Source organism: Lampetra fluviatilis, unplaced genomic scaffold (assembly GCF_964198595.1).
Source record: "Lampetra fluviatilis unplaced genomic scaffold, kcLamFluv1.1 SCAFFOLD_341, whole genome shotgun sequence".
NCBI lineage: Eukaryota > Metazoa > Chordata > Hyperoartia > Petromyzontiformes > Petromyzontidae > Lampetra > Lampetra fluviatilis.
The window spans coordinates 45984-66926 of record NW_027621577.1 but is presented as its reverse complement, the minus strand read 5'-3'; the positions used below and the strand labels follow the sequence as shown (position 1 = coordinate 66926).

Sequence of the window (20943 nt, the reverse complement as noted above, 5' to 3'; positions counted from 1 at the left end):
GTTGTTGTGGTAGTTGTGGTGGTTGCTGTTGTGGTGGTTGTAGTTGTGGTGGTTGTAGTTGTGGTGGTTGTAGTTGTGGTGGTTGTAGTTGTGGTGGTTGCTGTTGTGGTGGTTGTAGTTGTGGTGGTTGTAGTTGTGGTGGTTGCTGTTGTGGTGGTTGTAGTTGTGGTGGTTGTAGTTGTGGTGGTTGCTGTTGTGGTGGTTGTAGTTGTGGTGGTTGTTGTTGTGGTTGTAGTTGTGGTGGTTGTTGTGGTGGTTGTTGTTGTAGTGGTTGTTGTTGTGGTGGTTGTTGTTAGTTGTAGTTGTGGTCGTTGTGGTGGTTGTAGTTGTGGTCGCTGTAGTGGTTGTTGTTAGTTGTGGTCGTGGTTGCTGTTGTTGTGGTTGTTGTGGTTGTGGTCGTGGTAGTTGTGGTGGTTGCTGTTGTTGTGGTGGTTGTTGTGGTTGTTGTTGTTGTGGTCGTGGTAGTTGTGGTGGTTGCTGTTGTGGTGGTTGTAGTTGTGGTGGTTGTTGTTGTGGTGGTTGCTATGGTGGTTGTTGTAGTTGTGGTGGTTGCTGTTGTGGTGGTTGTAGTTGTGGTGGTTGTAGTTGTGGTGGTTGTTGTAGTTGTGGTGGTGGTTGTAGTTGTGGTGGTTGTAGTTGTGGTGGTGGTTGTAGTTGTGGTGGTGGTTGTAGTTGTGGTGGTTGTAGTTGTGGTGGTTGTTGTTGTGGTTGTTGTAGTTGTGGTGGTTGTTGTTGTGGTTGTAGTTGTTGTTGTGGTGGTTGTAGTTGTGGTGGTGGTTGTAGTTGTGGTGGTTGTTGTTGTGGTTGCTGTGGTGGTTGTTGTAGTTGTGGTGGTTGCTGTTGTGGTGGTTGTAGTTGTGGTGGTTGAAGTTGTGGTGGTTGTTGTTGTGGTGGTTGTTGTTGTGGTGGTTGTTGTAGTTGTGGTGGTTGTTGTTGTGGTTGTAGTTGTTGTTGTGGTGGTTGTAGTTGTGGTGGTTGTTGTAGTGGTGGTTGTTGTAGTTGTGGTGGTTGTTGTTGTCCACCTCAGCGTCTTGTGCACGGTCCACGTCTCCTTGTTGACCGTTCCCTCGTCGTCCTCCAGCGACGTAAACTCCACCCACTCGCTCAGCCTCCACACCACCACCACAGAGTCTACAACAGTCCACCATTAGAGTCCACCACCATCACACACACACACAGTCCACCATCACACACACACACAGTCCACCATTAGAGTCCACCACCATCACACACAGTCCACCATCACACACACACAGTCCACCATCACACACACAGAGCACCATCACACAGTCCACCATCACACACACACAGTCCACCATCACACACACAGTCCACCCCCTCGCTCAGCCTCCACACCACCACCACAGAGTCTACCACATAGTCCACCATTAGAGTCCACCATCATCACACACACACACAGTCCACCATCATCACACAGTCCACCATCACACACACAGAGCACCATCACACAGTCCACCATCACACACACACAGTCCACCATCACACACACACACAGTCCACCCCCTCGCTCAGCTTCCACACCACCACCACAGAGTCTACCACACAGTCCACCATTAGAGTCCACCATTAGAGTCCACCACTACCACACAGAGTCAACCACTACCACACAGAGTCAACCACTACCACACAGAGTCAACCACCACACACACTGTTGTTGTCGTGATGGTGGTGGTGGACGTGATGCAGGTGATGGTGGACGTGGTGGTGGACGTGGTGGTGGACGTGGTGGTGGTGGACGTGGTGGTGTTGATGGTCGATGTGGTGGTGGTGGTGGACGTGGTGATGGACGTGGTAGTGGACGTGATGGTGGACGTGATGCAGGTGATGGACGTGATGATGGATGTGGTGGTGATGGTGTTGACAGTCGACGTGGTGGTGGTGGTGGACGTGGTGGTGTTGATGGTCGATGTGGTGGTGGTGGTGGACGTGGTGATGGACGTGATGCAGGTGATGGACGTGATGATGGATGTGGTGGTGATGGTGTTGACAGTCGACGTGGTGGTGGTGGACGTGGTGGTGGACGTGATGGTGGACGTGATGGTGGACGTGGTGGTGGTGGACGTGATGGTGGACGTGGTGGTGGTGGACGTGATGGTGGTGGACGTGGTGGTGGTGGACGTGGTGGTGGACGTGGTGGTGGTGGACGCGGTGGTGGTGGACGTGGTGGTGGTGGACGTGATGGTGGTGGTGGACGTGATGGTGGTGGACGTGGTGGTGGACGTGGTGGTGGTGGACGTGGTGATGGACGTGATGCAGGTGATGGACGTGATGATGGATGTGGTGGTGATGGTGTTGACAGTCGACGTGGTGGTGGTGGACGTGGTGGTGGACGTGGTGGTGGTGGACGTGGTGGTGGACGTGGTGGTGGTGGACGTGATGGTGGACGTGGTGGTGGTGGACGTGATGGTGGACGTGGTGGTGGTGGACGTGATGGTGGTGGACGTGGTGGTGGTAGACGTGATGGTGGTGGACGTGGTGGTGGTGGACGTGATGGTGGTGGACGTGATGGTGGACGTGGTGGTGGTGGACGTGATGGTGGACGTGGTGGTGGTGGACGTGATGGTGGACGTGGTGGTGGTGGACGTGGTGGTGGTGGACGTGGTGGTGGTGGACGTGATGGTGGACGGGGTGGTGGTGGACGTGGTGGTGGACGTGGTGGTGGTGGACGGGGTGGTGGTGGACGTGGTGGTGGACGTGGTGGTGGTGGACGTGGTGGTGGACGTGGTGGTGGACGTGATGGTGGACGTGGTGGTGGACGTGGTGGTGGTGGACGTGATGGTGGACGTGGTGGTGGTGGACGTGATGGTGGTGGACGTGGTGGTGGTGGACGTGATGGTGGTGGACGTGGTGGTGGTGGACGTGATGGTGGACTCTCACCATCAGCCCCAGAAGCCAGGAATTCTCCGCTGGGTGAAAAGCGGACGACATTCACGGCCTTCGTGTGCCTCGACAGGGTGGACAAGAAGTCCACCACGGGAGAGTCGTCCTTTCCCCTCTCCACCTTCCACACCTACAACACCGGGGGAGGGAGGGTGGACAACAGGTCGACCACCGGGGGCGACTCGGGTTGACTGTGTGGGTGACTTGATGGGTGAGTGGGTGAGTCAGTGGGTGAGTGAGTGGATGAGCGAGTGGGTGAGCGAGTGGGTGAGCGAGTGGGTGACTCAGTGGGTGAGTGGCTGACTAAGAGGGTGACTCAGAGGGTGACTCAGTGAGTGACTCAGTGGATGACTGAGTGGGTGGCTGAGTGAGTGTCTGAGTGAGTGAGTGGCTGAGTGAGTGGCTGAGTGAGCGAGTGGGTGAGTGAGTGGCTGACTGACTGAGTGGCTGAGTGAGTGAGTGGCTGAGTGAGTGAGTGGCTGAGTGAGTGAGTGGGTGAGTGAGTGGCTGGGTGAGTGAGTGGCTGAGTGAGTGAGTGGCTGAGTGAGTGAGTGGCTGAGTGAGTGAGTGGGTGAGTGAGTGGCTGAGTGAGTGAGTGGCTGAGTGAGTGAGTGAGTGGCTGAGTGAGTGAGTGGCTGAGTGAGTGGCTGAGTGAGTGAGTGGCTGACTGACTGAGTGGCTGAGTGAGTGAGTGGCTGAGTGAGTGGCTGAGTGAGTGAGTGGCTGAGTGAGTGAGTGGCTGAGTGAGTGAGTGGCTGAGTGAGTGAGTGGCTGAGTGAGTGAGTGGCTGAGTGAGTGAGTGGCTGAGTGAGTGGCTGAGTGAGTGAGTGGCTGAGTGAGCGAGTGGGTGAGTGAGTGGCTGAGTGAGTGAGTGGCTGAGTGAGTGAGTGAGTGGCTGACTGACTGAGTGGCTGAGTGAGTGAGTGGCTGAGTGAGTGGCTGAGTGAGCGAGTGGGTGAGTGAGTGGCTGAGTGAGTGAGTGGCTGAGTGAGCGAGTGGGTGAGTGAGTGGCTGAGTGAGTGAGTGGCTGAGTGAGTGGCTGACTGACTGAGTGGCTGACTGACTGAGTGGCTGAGTGAGTGAGTGGCTGAGTGAGTGGCTGAGTGAGTGGCTGAGTGAGTGAGTGGCTGAGTGAGTGGCTGAGTGAGTGAGTGGCTGAGTGAGTGGCTGAGTGAGTGAGTGGCTGAGTGAGCGAGTGGGTGAGTGAGTGGCTGAATGAGTGGCTGAGTGAGTGGCTGAGTGAGTGAGTGGCTGAGTGAGTGAGTGGCTGAGTGAGTGGCTGAGTGAGTGAGTGGCTGAGTGAGTGGCTGAATGAGTGGCTGAGTGGGTGAGTGTCTGAGTGAGTGACTCAGTGGCTGACTCAGTGGGTGACTCACCCTCACAGCAGTGTCCACCCCCGCTGTAGCCAGCCTCTGTATCCCTCCACCACCTCCACCACCACCTCCACCACCACCTCCACCACCACCTCCACCACCACCGCGGGGTTGGAAGTCCAGGCTGTACACGGGCTGCTTGTTGTGCCACGCGATCTCAGACGTCACCACCTTCATGCTGAACAACCACAGCAGCAGTAGTAGCAGTATCATCATCAGCAGTAGTATCATCAGTAGTAGTATCATCAACAGTAGTAGTAGTATCATCATCAGTAGTAGTAGTATCATCATCAAAAGTAGTAGTATCATCATCAAAAGTAGTAGTATCATCATCAAAAGTAGTAGTATCATCATTAGTAGTATCATCAACAGTAGTAGTAGTATCATCATCAAAAGTAGTAGTATCATCATCAAAAGTAGTAGTATCATCATTAGTAGTATCATCAGCAGTAGTATCATCAGTAGTAGTATCATCAGCAGTAGTATCATCAACAGTAGTAGTAGTATCATCATCAAAAGTAGTAGTATCATCATCAAAAGTAGTAGTATCATCATTAGTAGTATCATCAGCAGTAGTATCATCAGTAGTAGTATCATCAGTAGTAGTATCATCATTAGTAGTATCATCAGTAGTAGTATCATCATTAGTAGTATCATCAACAGTAGTAGTAGTATCATCATCAGTAGTAGTATCATCATCAGTAGTAGTATCATCATCAAAAGTAGTAGTATCATCATCAAAAGTAGTAGTATCATCATCAAAAGTAGTAGTATCATCAGTAGTATTAGTAGCATCATCAGTAGTATCATCATCAGTAGGAGTAGCATCATCATCAGCAGCAGCAATATTAGTAGCATCATCATCAGTATCATCATCAGCAGTAGTACCATCATCAGCAGTAGTACCATCATCAGCAGTAGTACCATCATCAAAAGTAGTAGTATCATCATCAGTAGTAGCAGCAGTAGTAGTATCAGTAGTAGTATCATCATCAGTAGTAGAAGCATCAATAGTAGTAGTGTCATCAGTAGTATTAGTAGCATCAGTAGTATCATCATCAGTAGTAGTAGCATCAGCATCATCAGCAGTAGCAATATCATCATCATCAGCAGCAATAACATCATCAGTAGTAGCATCAGTAGTAGCATCAGCAGTAGCATCATCAGTAGTATCATCATCAGCAGTATCATCAGCAGCAGTAGTATCATCATCATCAGCAGTAGTATCATCATCATCAGCAGCAGTATCATCATCATCAGCAGCAGTATCATCATCATCAGCAGCAGTAGTATCATCATCATCAGCAGCAGTATCATCAGCAGCAGCAGCAGTAGTATCATCATCATCAGCAGCAGTATCATCATCATCAGCAGCAGTAGTATCATCATCATCAGCAGCAGTATCATCAGCAGCAGCAGCAGTAGTATCATCATCATCAGCAGCAGCAGTATCATCATCATCAGCAGCAGCAGTATCATCATCATCAGCAGCAGAATCATCATCAGCAGCAGCAGTAGTATCATCATCATCAGCAGCAGTATCATCATCAGCAGCAGTATCATCATCATCAGCAGCAGTAGTATCATCATCATCAGCAGCAGTATCATCATCATCAGCAGCAGTAGTATCATCATCATCAGCAGCAGTATCATCAGCAGCAGCAGCAGTAGTATCATCATCATCAGCAGCAGTATCATCAGCAGCAGCAGCAGTAGTATCATCATCATCAGCAGCAGTATCATCAGCAGCAGCAGCAGTAGTATCATCATCATCAGCAGTAGTATCATCATCATCAGCAGCAGTAGTATCATCATCATCAGCAGCAGTATCATCATCATCATCATCAGCAGCAGTAGTATCATCATCATCAGCAGCAGTATCATCATCATCATCATCAGCAGCAGTAGTATCATCATCATCAGCAGCAGTATCATCATCGCGTTACAAATCTGAGGTAAATTTAGGACCCATTTTATTCCTCGTAATATATATTTTTTTAAAGGACGACTTACCTTTCTGAGTAGTTCGTTAACCGTCTAAACCTTACAAACCTCGCACTATTTAAATAAAACAGTAAATTAATCTATAATTCTGACTTAAGAGACGTTCAAAGTTTCGCCGCAGCAGCAACTTTCCCGCCACAAATGATTTCGTTTTCCCGCGTTTAAGCAACGATGAATGCGCGGTGACGTCACGACGTAGCGACGGCGTGACGTCACTGGCCGTTGCCTGGCCGGTGACGTCATGACGTACAGGCCGCGTTAGCGGAGGGGGTCACCCCCCCCCTCCCCCACGCGCCAATCGACGTCATCGCGTTCGTTTGTTTTGGTTACGCGTCGTGACGCCATTACGCAGAGGCCCTTGCGTGGTGACGTCATCCTTCCCGCCACAAGCCGCGACCGTGCGTCGTGACGTCACTCGCAAGAATCGTAAGTGAGGGACGTCACAACGATGTCGGTGCGTCGTGACGTCACGCGAGATGATCGTGTTGGAGTATTGCCCTACGTAGCCAAATGACGTCATTACGTTATCCGCGAGTGGTGTGACGTCGTGCAAAAGAACGGGCATTATGGATTGGGCCACGTAGCCGGGTGACGTCACCACGATGTTGAGATTTTTTTTTACAAATATATTAAATACATTAAAATATGACAAATACACCTTAACGCGGTGACACTGATTACACTCAAATAAGAAAAGATGAGTTAATACACAAAATTAATCGCTAATTTTTTTAGGTGCGTTAACCCAACTTCCGGTTGATGTGTGGCCCATTTCCGGCTAGGCCGATCTCTCAAACGGCCACTTTTAAATTTTCATATTTTTATTTTCACTAATGAATTACATTATCGCAAATGAACCGTAACCGACAACGTTATACACGCGCAGATAACGATCGCAATATTAATAAACGCAAATTTTTAAGAGTAATTACTTTTACTTTCGGTTAATGTGACGTCAACTTCCGCCCAGGCGTTTCGCTCCTTTCCAAGGCGCTCACTCAAACCTCCAGTTACATTTTAACAAATAAATTAATTCCTCGCAAATAAACCCCAACCTTTAACGTTACCCGCACAGCGATAACGATCGTGATATTAATAAACAAAATTGAGCTCAATTTAAAAGAAAAAAATATTTAACTTCCGGTGAATCTGACGACAACTTCCGGCCAAGCTTCCAGCTCTTTCCAGAGTTTCGCTACAAGACGCTCCCTCAACCGGCGCATTGAATTTTTTTTTTTGAAACAAATAAATTAAATCCTCGCAAATAAACCCCGACCTCTAGCATCACCCGCACCGCGATAACGCTCGTGATATTAATAAACAAAGTAATTTTGCACGACGTTTTAAGTTCAACTTAAAGCCAACTTCCGGCGGCCGACGCCCACTTCCGGTCAATTTCCCGCCCTTTCCCCCCGCCCCCCCCCCCCGCCCCCCACACCACGTGGTTCACCCCCCCCCCTTCACCCCCAACCGCTATTCTCTGACAGTTGAACATCGTGTGAACGTCCGATTAGACACCAAAACGCAACCAAACTCGAGGAGAGAAACGTTTTTGTTTTAAAACAACAACAACAACATCAACAATAAACAACGATGGCTTTGGAACGACCGCTCAGCTTCTTCGGGCAACGCACATCGGGCGAAACGATTCGTTCCCAGAACGGTGAGGGAATGAAAGACGTGAAAAGCCTGCGGCCTAGAGCGATGGGCCGAGGCGTTGATGATGATGATGATGAGTGGGTTGGGTTGGGTCCAGTTTCATCGCTTCGTTCGTTAACTCATTCGTTCGATTCATTCGTAGCGGGTGTGTGTGAGAGAGCGAGAGAGCTTTATCAGATTGTCGGATTCGTTTAGGTCCAAATTAATGAAATGGCGTTGTCATTCATCTACTCATTGAACTCATTCATTTAGCTCATTCTTTTAACTCGTTCATTGCACTCATTCATTGAACTCATTCGTTCGCTTCGTTCCTAGCGGGTGTGTGAGAGAGATTTCTCAAATTGTCGGATTCGTTTAGGTCCAAATTAATGACACCCATGGCGTGCAGTCATTCATCTACTCATTGATTGAACTCATTCATTCAATTCGATCATTGAACTCATTCGTTCGCTCCATTCGTAGCGGGTGTGTGAGAGAGCGAGAGAGCTTCATTAGATTGTCGGATTCGTTTAGGTCCAAATTAATGACACTCATGGCGTTCACTCATTCTCTACTCATTCATTGAACTCATTTCTATGAACTCATTCATTTAATTCATTCGTAGCGGGTGTGTGAGAGCGATCTTCTCAGATTGTCGGATTCGTTTAGGTCCAAATTAATGACACTCATGGCGTTCAGTCATTCATCTACTCATTGAACTCATTCATTCAATTCATTCGTAGCGGGTGTGTGAGAGCGATCTTCTTAGATTGTCGGATTCGTTTAGATCAAAATTAATGACACCCATGGCGTTCAGTCATTCATCTCATTCATTGAACTCATTCATTCAATTCATTCGTAGCGGGTGTGTGAGAGGGAGAGCTTTATCAGATTGTCGGATTCGTTTAGGTCCAAATTAATGACGTGACGTTGTCATTCATCTACTCATTGAACTCATTCATTTAACTCGTTCATTGCACTCATTCATTGAACTCATTCGTGCGTTTCATTCCTAGCGGGTGTGTGAGAGAGATTTCTCAAATTGTCGGATTCGTTTAGGTCCAAATTAATGACACCCATGGCGGTCAGTCATTCATCTACTCATTCATTGAACTCATTCATTGAATTCATTCGTAGCGGGTGTGTGAGAGGGAGAGCTTTATCAGATTGTCGGATTCGTTTAGGTCCAAATTAATGACGTGACGTTGTCATTCATCTACTCATTGAACTCATTCATTTAACTCGTTCATTGCACTCATTCATTGAACTCATTCGTGCGTTTCATTCCTAGCGGGTGTGTGAGAGTGAGATTTCTCAAATTGTCGGATTCGTTTAGGTCCAAATTAATGACACCCATGGCGTTCAGTCATTCATCTAACCATTGCACTCATTCATTGAACTCATTCATTGAATTCATTCGTAGCGGGTGTGTTAGAGCGAGTGAGCGTCTTAGACGTTCGGATTTGTTTAGGTCTAAATAAATTAAACCCATGGCGTTCAGTCATTCATCCACCTCATTCAATGACTCACTCATTCGTATCGGGTGTGAAAGAGCTTCATAGCTTGTCGGATTCTTTCAGGTCTAAATCAAAGTCACGCACTCGGTCATCTGCTCATTCATCCAACTCATTCAGTCATCAACTAATTCATTCAACCACTCATTCACTCACCCAATCGTTCATCTAATCATTCACGCACTCATTCACTCACCCAACCATTCACCTAATCGTTCACTCACCTATTAACTCATTCACTTATTCACTCACCCATCCACTCAATCACTCACTCATCCACCCATTCACTCACCTAATCCAACCATTCACATGAATTCATCTCGCTCACCTTCAATCATTCACCCACCCATTAACTCATTCACCCATCCACACATTCACTCATCCATCTGTAATAAAGGTCGTTGAGTCAACGTCTGGAATTCAGTATTTTTTTGTAGTAGGTTCAAGGAGACTTGGGACGACTTAGTCAGAGGCACACTTATTTATTGAACTTCAGTTGTATATACAGGCTAGGTATACAACACTCGAAGGGGTATCGGACCCCCTCACCCGTCTAACAGGGAGATCTCACAATCTCTGTCACGGCTAGCCTACTCCCAGGTCCTCCACTACAGAGCTAGGGGAGGCTAGCTGATCCAGCTCTGGCCAAGCTGGGATCACGGTACCCTTAGTCCCCAGACCGGCCCCTTCACCCGTCTAACAGGGAGATCTCACAATCTCTGTCACGGCTAGCCTACTCCCAGGTCCTCCACTACCGGGCTAGGGGAGGCTAGCTGATCCAGCTCTGGCCAAGCTGGGATCACGGTACCCTTAGTCCCCAGACCGGCCCCTTCACCCGTCTAACAGGGAGATCTCACAATCTCTGTCACGGCTAGCCTACTCCCAGGTCCTCCACTACCGGGCTAGGGGAGGCTAGCTGATCCAGCTCTGGCCAAGCTGGGATCACGGCACCCTGAGTCCCCAGACCGCCGGCCCCTTCACCCGTCTAACAGGGAGATCTCACAATCTCTGTCACGGCTAGCCTACTCCCAGGTCCTCCACTACAGAGCTAGGGGAGGCTTGCTGATCCAGCTCTGGCCAAGCTGGGATCACGGTACCCTTAGTCCCCAGACCGGCCCCTTCACCCGTCTAACAGGGAGATCTCACAATCTCTGTCACGGCTAGCCTACTCCCAGGTCCTCCACTACCGGGCTAGGGGAGGCTAGCTGATCCAGCTCTGGCCAAGCTAGAATCACGGCACCCTGAGTCCCCAGACCGCCGGCCCCTTCACCCGTCTAACAGGGAGATCTCACAATCTCTGTCACGGCTAGCCTACTCCCAGGTCCTCCACTACAAAGCTAGGGGAGGCTTGCTGATCCAGCTCTGGCCAAGCTAGAATCACGGCACCCTGAGTCCCCAGACCGCCGGCCCCTTCACCCGTCTAACAGGGAGATCACACAATCTCTGTCACGGCTAGCCTACTCCCAGGTCCTCCACTACAGAGCTAGGGGAGGCTAGCTGATCCAGCTCTGGCCAAGCTAGAATCACGGCACCCTGAGTCCCCAGACCCCGGCCCCTTCACCCGTCTTAACAGGGAGATCTCACAATCTCTGTCACGGCTAGCCTACTCCCAGGTCCTCCACTACAGAGCTAGGGGAGGCTTGCTGATCCAGCTCTGGCCAAGCTAGAATCACGGCACCCTAAGTCCCCAGACCGCCGGCCCCTTCACCCGTCTAACAGGGAGATCTCACAATCTCTGTCACGGCTAGCCTACTCCCAGGTCCTCCACTACCGGGCTAGGGGAGGCTAGCTGATCCAGCTCTGGCCAAGCTGGGATCACGGCACCCTGAGTCCCCAGACCGCCGGCCCCTTCACCCGTCTAACAGGGAGATCTCACAATCTCTGTCACGGCTAGCCTACTCCCAGGTCCTCCACTACAGAGCTAGGGGAGGCTTGCTGATCCAGCTCTGGCCAAGCTGGGATCACGGTACCCTTAGTCCCCAGACCGGCCCCTTCACCCGTCTAACAGGGAGATCTCACAATCTCTGTCACGGCTAGCCTACTCCCAGGTCCTCCACTACCGGGCTAGGGGAGGCTAGCTGATCCAGCTCTGGCCAAGCTAGAATCACGGCACCCTGAGTCCCCAGACCGCCGGCCCCTTCACCCGTCTAACAGGGAGATCTCACAATCTCTGTCACGGCTAGCCTACTCCCAGGTCCTCCACTACAAAGCTAGGGGAGGCTTGCTGATCCAGCTCTGGCCAAGCTAGAATCACGGCACCCTGAGTCCCCAGACCGCCGGCCCCTTCACCCGTCTAACAGGGAGATCACACAATCTCTGTCACGGCTAGCCTACTCCCAGGTCCTCCACTACAGAGCTAGGGGAGGCTAGCTGATCCAGCTCTGGCCAAGCTAGAATCACGGCACCCTGAGTCCCCAGACCCCGGCCCCTTCACCCGTCTTAACAGGGAGATCTCACAATCTCTGTCACGGCTAGCCTACTCCCAGGTCCTCCACTACAAAGCTAGGGGAGGCTTGCTGATCCAGCTCTGGCCAAGCTAGAATCACGGCACCCTGAGTCCCCAGACCGCCGGCCCCTTCACCCGTCTAACAGGGAGATCACACAATCTCTGTCACGGCTAGCCTACTCCCAGGTCCTCCACTACAGAGCTAGGGGAGGCTAGCTGATCCAGCTCTGGCCAAGCTAGAATCACGGCACCCTGAGTCCCCAGACCCCGGCCCCTTCACCCGTCTTAACAGGGAGATCTCACAATCTCTGTCACGGCTAGCCTACTCCCAGGTCCTCCACTACAGAGCTAGGGGAGGCTTGCTGATCCAGCTCTGGCCAAGCTGGGATCACGGTACCCTGAGTCCCCAGACCGCCGGCCCCTTCACCCGTCTAACAGGGAGATCACACAATCTCTGTCACGGCTAGCCTACTCCCAGGTCCTCCACTACCGGGCTAGGGGAGGCTAGCTGATCCAGCTCTGGCCAAGCTGGCATCACGGTACCCTTAGTCCCCAGACCGCCTCTTACAAGAGCATCGGCTCTGGCCTCTTGGGGCCACGCCACTGGCTTGCCCTGGTCTCGCTCCTTAGAAGGACAGCGATCCATGGGAGTCCCAGGGCCTATCGAGCCGGTCTTCTTGCTTCGCTGGTTAAGGCTGAACACTGAAGCCCGAGCACCACCGACTCACCGCCTTGTATAGCAACTCCCCCACTGAGGGGTGGGGCTGTAGGGGATCACAGCGCCTTCCGCAGTGCGGGCATAACCACCCCTTGTGTGTTTGTTCGCCCTCCCGTAACACCTCTACACTTTATTAAGTTTCTTCCACATCAACTCATTCAACCATCCATCATTCACTCACCCAATCATTCACATCACTCGCCTTCAATCATTCACCCACCCATTAACTCATTCACCCATTCACTCACCCAATCATTCATATCACTCACCTTCAATCATTCATATCACTCACCTTCAATCATTCACCCACCCATTAACTCATTCACCCATTCACTCACCCAATCATTCATATCACTCGCCTTCAATCATTCACCCACCCATTAACTCATTCACCCATTCACTCACCCAATCATTCACATCACTCACCTTCAATCATTCACCCACCCATTAACTCATTCACCCATTCACTCACCCAATCATTCATATCACTCGCCTTCAATCATTCATATCACTCACCTTCAATCATTCATATCACTCACCTTCAATCATTCACCCACCCATTAACTCATTCACCCATTCACTCACCCAATCATTCACATCACTCACCTTCAATCATTCACCCACCCATTAACTCATTCACCCATTCACTCACCCAATCATTCATATCACTCACCTTCAATCATTCATATCACTCACCTTCAATCATTCACCCACCCATTAACTCATTCACCCATTCACTCACCCAATCATTCATATCACTCACCCAATCATTCACATCACTCACCTTCAATCATTCACCCACCCATTAACTCATTCACCCATTCACTCACCCACCCATCCACTCATTCATTCATTCATTCACCCATTATAGTGGGTAGTGTAATGTGTAGTGTGGTGTAGAGTCGGTGTAGTGGACGTACTCTTTGGAGGCAACACATTAATACTGGTAGGAACCACCTGGTTCCTCCAGCCCACGTGGGATTATTGTGTCCGTCCGTCGTGCATCCAAAAATGCGAGGGGTGGGGCTGGGTGGAGAGGGGAGGGGCTGGGTGGGGAGGGGCGGTAGTGTATAATGTGTTGTGTAGTGTATAGTGTATAATGTGTTGTGTAGTGTGTAATGTGTTGTATAGTGTAGTGCGTACAGTGTAGTGCGTACAGTGTAGTGTGTAGTGCGTACAGTGTAGTGTGTAATGTGTTGTATAGTGTAGTGCGTACAGTGTAATGTGTAGTGCGTACAGTGTAGTGCGTACAGTGTAATGTGTAGTGCGTACAGTGTAGTGTGTAGTGCGTACAGTGTAATGTGTAGTGCGTACAGTGTGGTGTGTAGTGCGTACAGTGTAATGTGTAGTGCGTACAGTGTAGTGTGTAGTGCGTACAGTGTAATGTGTAGTGCGTACAGTGTAGTGTGTAGTGCGTACAGTGTAGTGTGTGATGTGTAGTGCGTACAGTGTAGTGTGTAGTGCGTACAGTGTAATGTGTAGTGCGTACAGTGTAGTGTGTAATGTGTAGTGCGTACAGTGTAGTGCGTACAGTGTAATGTGTAGTGCGTACAGTGTAGTGTGTAGTGCGTACAGTGTAGTGCGTACAGTGTAATGTGTAGTGCGTACAGTGTAGTGTGTAATGTGTAGTGCGTACAGTGTAGTGTGTAGTGCGTACAGTGTAATGTGTAGTGCGTACAGTGTAGTGTGTAGTGCGTACAGTGTAATGTGTAGTGCGTACAGTGTAGTGTGTAGTGCGTACAGTGTAATGTGTAGTGCGTACAGTGTAGTGTGTAGTGCGTACAGTGTAGTGTGTGATGTGTAGTGCGTACAGTGTAGTGTGTAGTGCGTACAGTGTAGTGTGTAATGTGTAGTGCGTACAGTGTAGTGCGTACAGTGTAATGTGTAATGTGTAGTGCGTACAGTGTAGTGTGTAGTGCGTACAGTGTAGTGTGTAATGTGTAGTGCGTACAGTGTAGTGTGTAGTGCGTACAGTGTAGTGTGTAATGTGTAGTGCGTACAGTGTAGTGTGTAGTGCGTACAGTGTAGTGTGTAATGTGTAGTGCGTACAGTGTAGTGTGTAGTGCGTACAGTGTAGTGTGTAATGTGTAGTGCGTACAGTGTAGTGTGTAGTGCGTACAGTGTAGTGTGTGATGTGTAGTGCGTACAGTGTAGTGTGTAGTGCGTACAGTGTAATGTGTAGTGCGTACAGTGTAGTGTGTAGTGCGTACAGTGTAGTGTGTAATGTGTAGTGCGTACAGTGTAATGTGTAGTGCGTACAGTGTAGTGTGTAGTGCGTACAGTGTAGTGTGTAATGTGTAGTGCGTACAGTGTAGTGTGTAGTGCGTACAGTGTAGTGTGTAATGTGTAGTGCGTACAGTGTAATGTGTAGTGCGTACAGTGTAGTGTGTAGTGCGTACAGTGTAGTGTGTAATGTGTAGTGCGTACAGTGTAATGTGTAGTGCGTACAGTGTAATGTGTAGTGCGTACAGTGTAGTGTGTAGTGCGTACAGTGTAGTGTGTAGTGCGTACAGTGTAGTGTGTAATGTGTGTAATGTGTAGTGCGTACAGTGTAGTGTGTAGTGCGTACAGTGTAGTGTGTGATGTGTAGTGCGTACAGTGTAGTGTGTAGTGCGTACAGTGTAATGTGTAGTGCGTACAGTGTAGTGTGTAGTGCGTACAGTGTAGTGTGTAATGTGTAGTGCGTACAGTGTAATGTGTAGTGCGTACAGTGTAGTGTGTAGTGCGTACAGTGTAGTGTGTGATGTGTAGTGCGTACAGTGTAATGTGTAGTGCATACAGTGTAGTGTGTAGTGCGTACAGTGTAGTGTGTAGTGCGTACAGTGTAGTGTGTAATGTGTAGTGCGTACAGTGTAGTGTGTAGTGCGTACAGTGTAGTGTGTAGTGCGTACAGTGTAGTGTGTAATGTGTAGTGCGTACAGTGTAATGTGTAGTGCATACAGTGTAGTGTGTAATGTGTAGTGCGTACAGTGTAATGTGTAATGTGTAGTGCGTACAGTGTAGTGTGTAATGTGTAGTGCGTACAGTGTAGTGTGTAGTGCGTACAGTGTAATGTGTAGTGTACACCACTCGGGAACCGCACTTGCCCCTTCCAGCCCCGTGTGGGCTACCTGGGGGTGGGAGGGAACTTTACTTTAACCTCCCCACTGCACCCCCCCCCCTCCCCCCCACTCAGTGATGGCTGCGAATTCCATCGCCAACATCGTGAAGAGCTCCCTAGGACCCGTGGGTTTGGACAAGATGCTGGTGGATGACATTGGGGTGAGTGGGTGGGTGGGTGGGTGAGTGGGTGAGTGGGTGGGTGGGTGGGTGGGTGAGTGGGTGGGTGGGAGAGTGGGTGGGTGAGTGGGTGGGTGGGTGGGTGAGTGGGTGGGTGGGAGGGAGGGTGGGTGGGAGGGTGGGTGGGAGGGTGGGTGGGTTGGTGGGTGGGTGAGTGGGTGGGTTGGAGGGAGGGTGGGTGGGAGGGTGGGTGGGTGGGTGGGTGGGTGGGAGGGTGGGTGGGTGGGTGGGTGGGTGAGTGGGTGGGTGAGTGGGTGGGTGGGTGGGTGAGTGGGTGGGAGGGTGGGTGGGTGGGTGGGTGGGTGGGTGGATGAGTGGGTGGGTGGGTGAGTGGGTGGGTGGGTGGGTGGGTGAGTGGGTGGGTGGGTGAGTGGGAGGGTGGGTGGGTGGGAGGGTGGGTGGGTGGGTGGGTGAGTGGGAGGGTGGGTGAGTGAGTCGGTGTGTGGGTGGGTGGGTGAGTGGGTGAGTGGGGGAGTGGGTGGGTGAGTGAGTGAGTCGGTGTGTGGGTGGGTGAGTGGGTGGGTGGGTGGGTGAGTGGGTGGGTGGGTGAGTGGGTGGGTGGGTGAGTGAGTGAGTGAGTGGGTGAGTGAGTGAGTCGGTGTGTGGGTGGGTGAGTGGGTGGGTGGGTGGGTGAGTGGGTGGGTGGGTGAGTGGGTGGGTGGGTGGGTGAGTGGGTGAGTGGGTGGGTGAGTGGGTGGGTGAGTGAGTGAGTGGGTGGGTGAGTGAGTGAGTGGGTGGGTGGGTGAGTGAGTGAGTGGGTGAGTGAGTCGGTGTGTGGGTGAGTGAGTGGGTGGGTGGGTGAGTGTGTGGGTGGGTGGGTGAGTGGGTGGGTGGGTGAGTGGGTGGATGAGTGGTTGCGTGAGTGGATGAGTGGTTAAGTGGGTGAGTGTTTGAGTGAGTGGGTGAGTGGTTGAGTGAGTGTTTGAGTGAGTGTTTGAGTGGGTGAGTGGGTGGGTGGGTGAGTGGGTGGGTGAGTGGGTGGATGAGTGGTTGCGTGAGTGGATGAGTGGTTAAGTGGGTGAGTGTTTGAGTGAGTGGGTGAGTGTTTGAGTGAGTGGGTGAGTGTTTGAGTGAGTGAGTGAGTGGTTGAGTGAGTGGTTGAGTGAGTGGTTGAGTGAGTGGTTGAGTGAGTGTTTGAGTGAGTGGGTGAGTGTTTGAGTGAGTGAGTGAGTGTTTGAGTGAGTGTTTGAGTGAGTGGGTGAGTGTTTGAGTGAGTGTTTGAGTGAGTGTTTGAGTGAGTGGGTGAGTGTTTGAGTGAGTGTTTGAGTGAGTGTTTGAGTGAGTGGTTGAGTGAGTGGGTGAGTGAGTGGGTGAGTGAGTGGGTGAGTGAGTGGTTGAGTGAGTGGGTGAGTGTTTGAGTGAGTGTTTGAGTGAGTGTTTGAGTGAGTGGGTGAGTGTTTGAGTGAGTGGGTGAGTGTTTGAGTGAGTGGGTGAGTGAGTGTTTGAGTGAGTGAGTGTTTGAGTGAGTGGGTGAGTGGTTGAGTGAGTGGGTGAGTGAGTGGGTGAGTGAGTGGGTGAGTGATGGTGGTGATGGTGGTGATGGTGGTGATGGTGGTGATGGTGGTGATGGTGGTGGTGATGGTGGTGATGGTGGTGATGGTGGTGATGGTGGTGATGGTGGTGATGGTGGTTACAGGATGTGACCATCACTAATGACGGGGCGACCATCTTGAAGCTACTGGAGGTGCAGCACCCGGCGGCCAAAGTTCTGTGCGAGCTCGCTCAGCTGCAGGACCAGGAGGTGGGAGACGGGACGACTTCCGTGGTGAGTGGTGGACAACCGGGGGTAGTCAACCATTATCACGGGACAGCTGGGGATAGTCATCTTGTGGTGGAGACAATTGCTGTGGTGGGTGATGGGTGGGGTGATGGTAGTGGTGTAGTGGTGTGGTGGTGGTGGTGGTGTGGTGGTGTGGTGGTGGTGGTGTGGTGGTAGTGGTGTGGTGGTAGTGGTGGTGGTGGTGTGGTGGTGGTGGTGTGGTGGTAGTGGTGTGATGGTAGTGGTAGTGGTGTGGTGGTAGTGGTGTGGTGGTGGTGGTGTGGTGGTAGTGGTGTGGTGGTAGTGGTGTGGTGGTAGTGGTGGTGGTGGTGTGGTGGTGGTGGTGTGGTGGTAGTGGTGTGGTGGTAGTGGTAGTGCTGTGGTGGTAGTGGTGTGGTGGTAGTGCTGTGGTGGTAGTGGAGTGGTGGTGGTAGTGGTGTGGTGGTGGTGGTGTGGTGGTAGTGGTGTGGTGGTGGTGGTGTGGTGGTAGTGGTGTGGTGGTGGTGTGGTGGTGGTGGTGTGGTGGTGGTGGTGTGGTGGTAGTGGTGTGGTGGTGGTGGTGTGGTGGTAGTGGTGTGGTGGTAGTGGTGTGGTGGTGGTGGTGTGGTGGTGGTGGTAGTGGTGGTAGTGGTGTGGTGGTAGTGGTGTGGTGGTAGTGGTGTGGTGGTGGTGGTGTGGTGGTAGTGGTGGTAGTGGTGTGGTGGTAGTGGTGTGGTGGTAGTGGTGTGGTGGTAGTGGTGTGGTGGTAGTGGTAGTGGTGTGGTGGTAGTGGTGTGGTGGTAGTGGTGTGGTGGTAGTGGTGTGGTGGTAGTGGTGTGGTGGTAGTGGTGTGGTGGTAGTGCTGTGGTGGTAGTGCTGTGGTGGTAGTGCTGTGGTGGTAGTGGTGTGGTGGTAGTGCTGTGGTGGTAGTGCTGTGGTGGTAGTGCTGTGGTGGTAGTGCTGTGGTGGTAGTGGTGGTGGTGTGGTGGTAGTGGTGTGGTGGTAGTGGTGTGGTGGTAGTGGTGTGGTGGTGGTGGTGTGGTGGTGGTGGTGTGGTGGTAGTGGAGTGGTGGTAGTGGTAGTGGTGTGGTGGTGGTGGTGTGGTGGTAGTGGAGTGGTGTGGTGGTAGTGGTGTGGTGGTAGTGGAGTGGTGGTAGTGGTAGTGGTGTGGTGGTAGTGGTGTGGTGGTAGTGGTAGTGGTGTGGTGGTAGTGGTGGTGGTAGTGGTGTGGTGGTAGTGGTGGTGGTAGTGGTGTGGTGGTAGTGGTGGTGGTAGTGGTGTGGTGGTAGTGGTGTGGTGGTAGTGGTAGTGGTGGTAGTGGTAGTGGTGTGGTGGTAGTGGTGTGGTGGTAGTGGTGGTAGTGGTAGTGGTGTGGTGGTAGTGGTGTGGTGGTAGTGGTGTGGTGGTAGTGGTGGTAGTGGTAGTGCTGTGGTGGTAGTGGTGTGGTGTGGTGGTAGTGGTGTGGTGGTAGTGCTGTGGTGGTAGTGGTGTGGTGGTAGTGGTGTGGTGGTAGTGGTGTGGTGGTGTGGTGGTAGTGGTGTGGTGGTAGTGGTGTGGTGGTAGTGGTGTGGTGGTAGTGGTGTGGTGGTAGTGGTGTGGTGGTAGTGGTGTGGTGGTGGTGCTGTGGTGGTAGTGGTGTGGTGGTAGTGGTGGTAGTGGTAGTGGTGTGGTGGTAGTGGTGTGGTGGTGGTGGTGTGGTGGTAGTGGTGTGGTGGTAGTGGTGTGGTGGTAGTGGTGTGGTGGTGGTGGTGTGGTGGTGGTGGTGTGGTGGTAGTGGTGTGGTGTGGTGGTGTGGTGGTGGTGGTGTGGTGGTAGTGGTGTGGTGGTAGTGGTGTGGTGGTAGTGGTGTGGTGGTAGTGGTGTGGTGGTAGTGGTGTGGTGGTAGTGGTGTGGTGGTAGTGGTGTGGTGGTAGTGGTGTAGTGGTAGTGCTGTGGTGGTGGTGGTGTGGTGGTGGTGGTGTGGTGGTAGTGGAGTGGTGGTAGTGGTGTGGTGGTAGTGGTGTGGTGGTAGTGGTGTGGTGGTAGTGCTGTGGTGGTAGTGGTGTGGTGGTAGTGGAGTGGTGGTGGTGGTAGTGGAGTGGTGGTGGTGGTGTGATGGTAGTGGTGTGGTGGTAGTGGTGTGGTGGTAGTGGTGTGGTGGTAGTGCTGTGGTGGTGGTGGTGTGGTGGTAGTGGTGGTGGTAGTAGTGTGGTGGTAGTGCTGTGGTGGTAGTGGTGTGGTGGTAGTGGTGGTGGTGGTGTGGTGGTAGTGGTGTGGTGGTAGTGGTGTGGTGGTAGTGGTGGTGGTAGTGGTGTGGTGGTAGTGCTGTGGTGGTAGTGGTAGTGCTGTGGTGGTAGTGGTGGTGGTAGTGGTGTGGTGGTAGTGGTGTGGTGGTAGTGGTGTGGTGGTAGTGGTGTGGTGGTAGTGGTGTGGTGGTAGTGGTGTGGTGGTGGTGGTGTGGTGGTAGTGGTGTGGTGGTAGTGGTGTGGTGGTGTGGTGGTAGTGGTGTGGTGGTAGTGGTGTGGTGGTAGTGGTGTGGTGGTAGTGGAGTGGTGGTAGTGGTGTGGTGGTAGTGCTGTGGTGGTAGTGCTGTGGTGGTAGTGCTGTGGTGGTAGTGGTGTGGTGGTAGTGCTGTGGTGGTAGTGGTGTGGTGGTAGTGGTGGTGGTAGTGGTGTGGTGGTAGTGGTGGTGGTGGTAGTGGTGTGGTGGTAGTGGTGTGGTGGTAGTGCTGTGGTGGTAGTGGTGTGGTGGTAGTGGTAGTGGTGGTGTGGTGGTGGTGTGGTGGTAGTGGTGGTGGTAGTGGTGGTGGTGTGGTGGTAGTGGTGTGGTGGTAGTGCTGTGGTGGTGGTGGTGTGGTGGTAGTGGTGGTGGTAGTGGTAGTGGTGGTGTGGTGGTGGTGTGGTGGTAGTGGTGGTGGTAGTGGTGGTGGTGTGGTGGTAGTGGTGTGGTGGTAGTGGTGTGGTGGTAGTGCTGTGGTGGTAGTGGTGTGGTGGTAGTGGTGGTGGTAGTGGTGGTGGTGTGGTGGTAGTGCTGTGGTGGTGGTGGTGTGGTGGTAGTGGTGGTGGTAGTGGTGGTGGTAGTGGTGGTGGTGTGGTGGTAGTGCTGTGGTGGTGGTGGTGTGGTGGTAGTGGTGGTGGTAGTGGTGGTGGTGTGGTGGTAGTGCTGTGGTGGTGGTGGTGTGGTGGTAGTGGTGGTGGTAGTGGTAGTGGTGGTGTGGTGGTGGTGTGGTGGTAGTGGTGGTGGTAGTGGTGGTGGTGTGGTGGTAGTGGTGTGGTGGTAGTGGTGGTGGTAGTGGTAGTGGTGTGGTGGTAGTGGTGGGTGGTAGTGGTAGTGGTGGTGGTAGTGGTGGTGGT

General features: G+C 52.1%; 1 protein-coding gene and 1 long non-coding RNA gene across 2 annotated transcripts in view; one reads left to right on the top strand and one right to left on the bottom strand.

The window, feature by feature from the left end:
• CHAF1B (chromatin assembly factor 1 subunit B) overlaps positions 1 to 4451 on the bottom strand; it is a gene marked incomplete at its 3' end in the record, with an annotated part of 34561 nt that extends 30110 nt beyond the window's left edge. Inside the window, exons 1-3 of the mRNA XM_078885654.1 lie at positions 4278 to 4451; positions 2899 to 3031; positions 1023 to 1131 (exon numbers count right to left, since the gene is read on the bottom strand). Of these exons, the coding sequence (XP_078741780.1) occupies positions 1023 to 1131; positions 2899 to 3031; positions 4278 to 4451 (416 nt within the window). The remainder of the gene's footprint in view (positions 1 to 1022; positions 1132 to 2898; positions 3032 to 4277) is intronic.
• A 3274-nt stretch (positions 4452 to 7725) lies between these two features.
• LOC144955436 (uncharacterized) lies at positions 7726 to 17661 on the top strand. The gene is made up of 3 exons (XR_013641671.1): positions 7726 to 7941; positions 15770 to 15855; positions 17510 to 17661. It is a non-coding gene; the product is annotated as an uncharacterized LOC144955436 (long non-coding RNA).
• The last annotated feature ends 3282 nt before the right edge of the window (positions 17662 to 20943 follow it).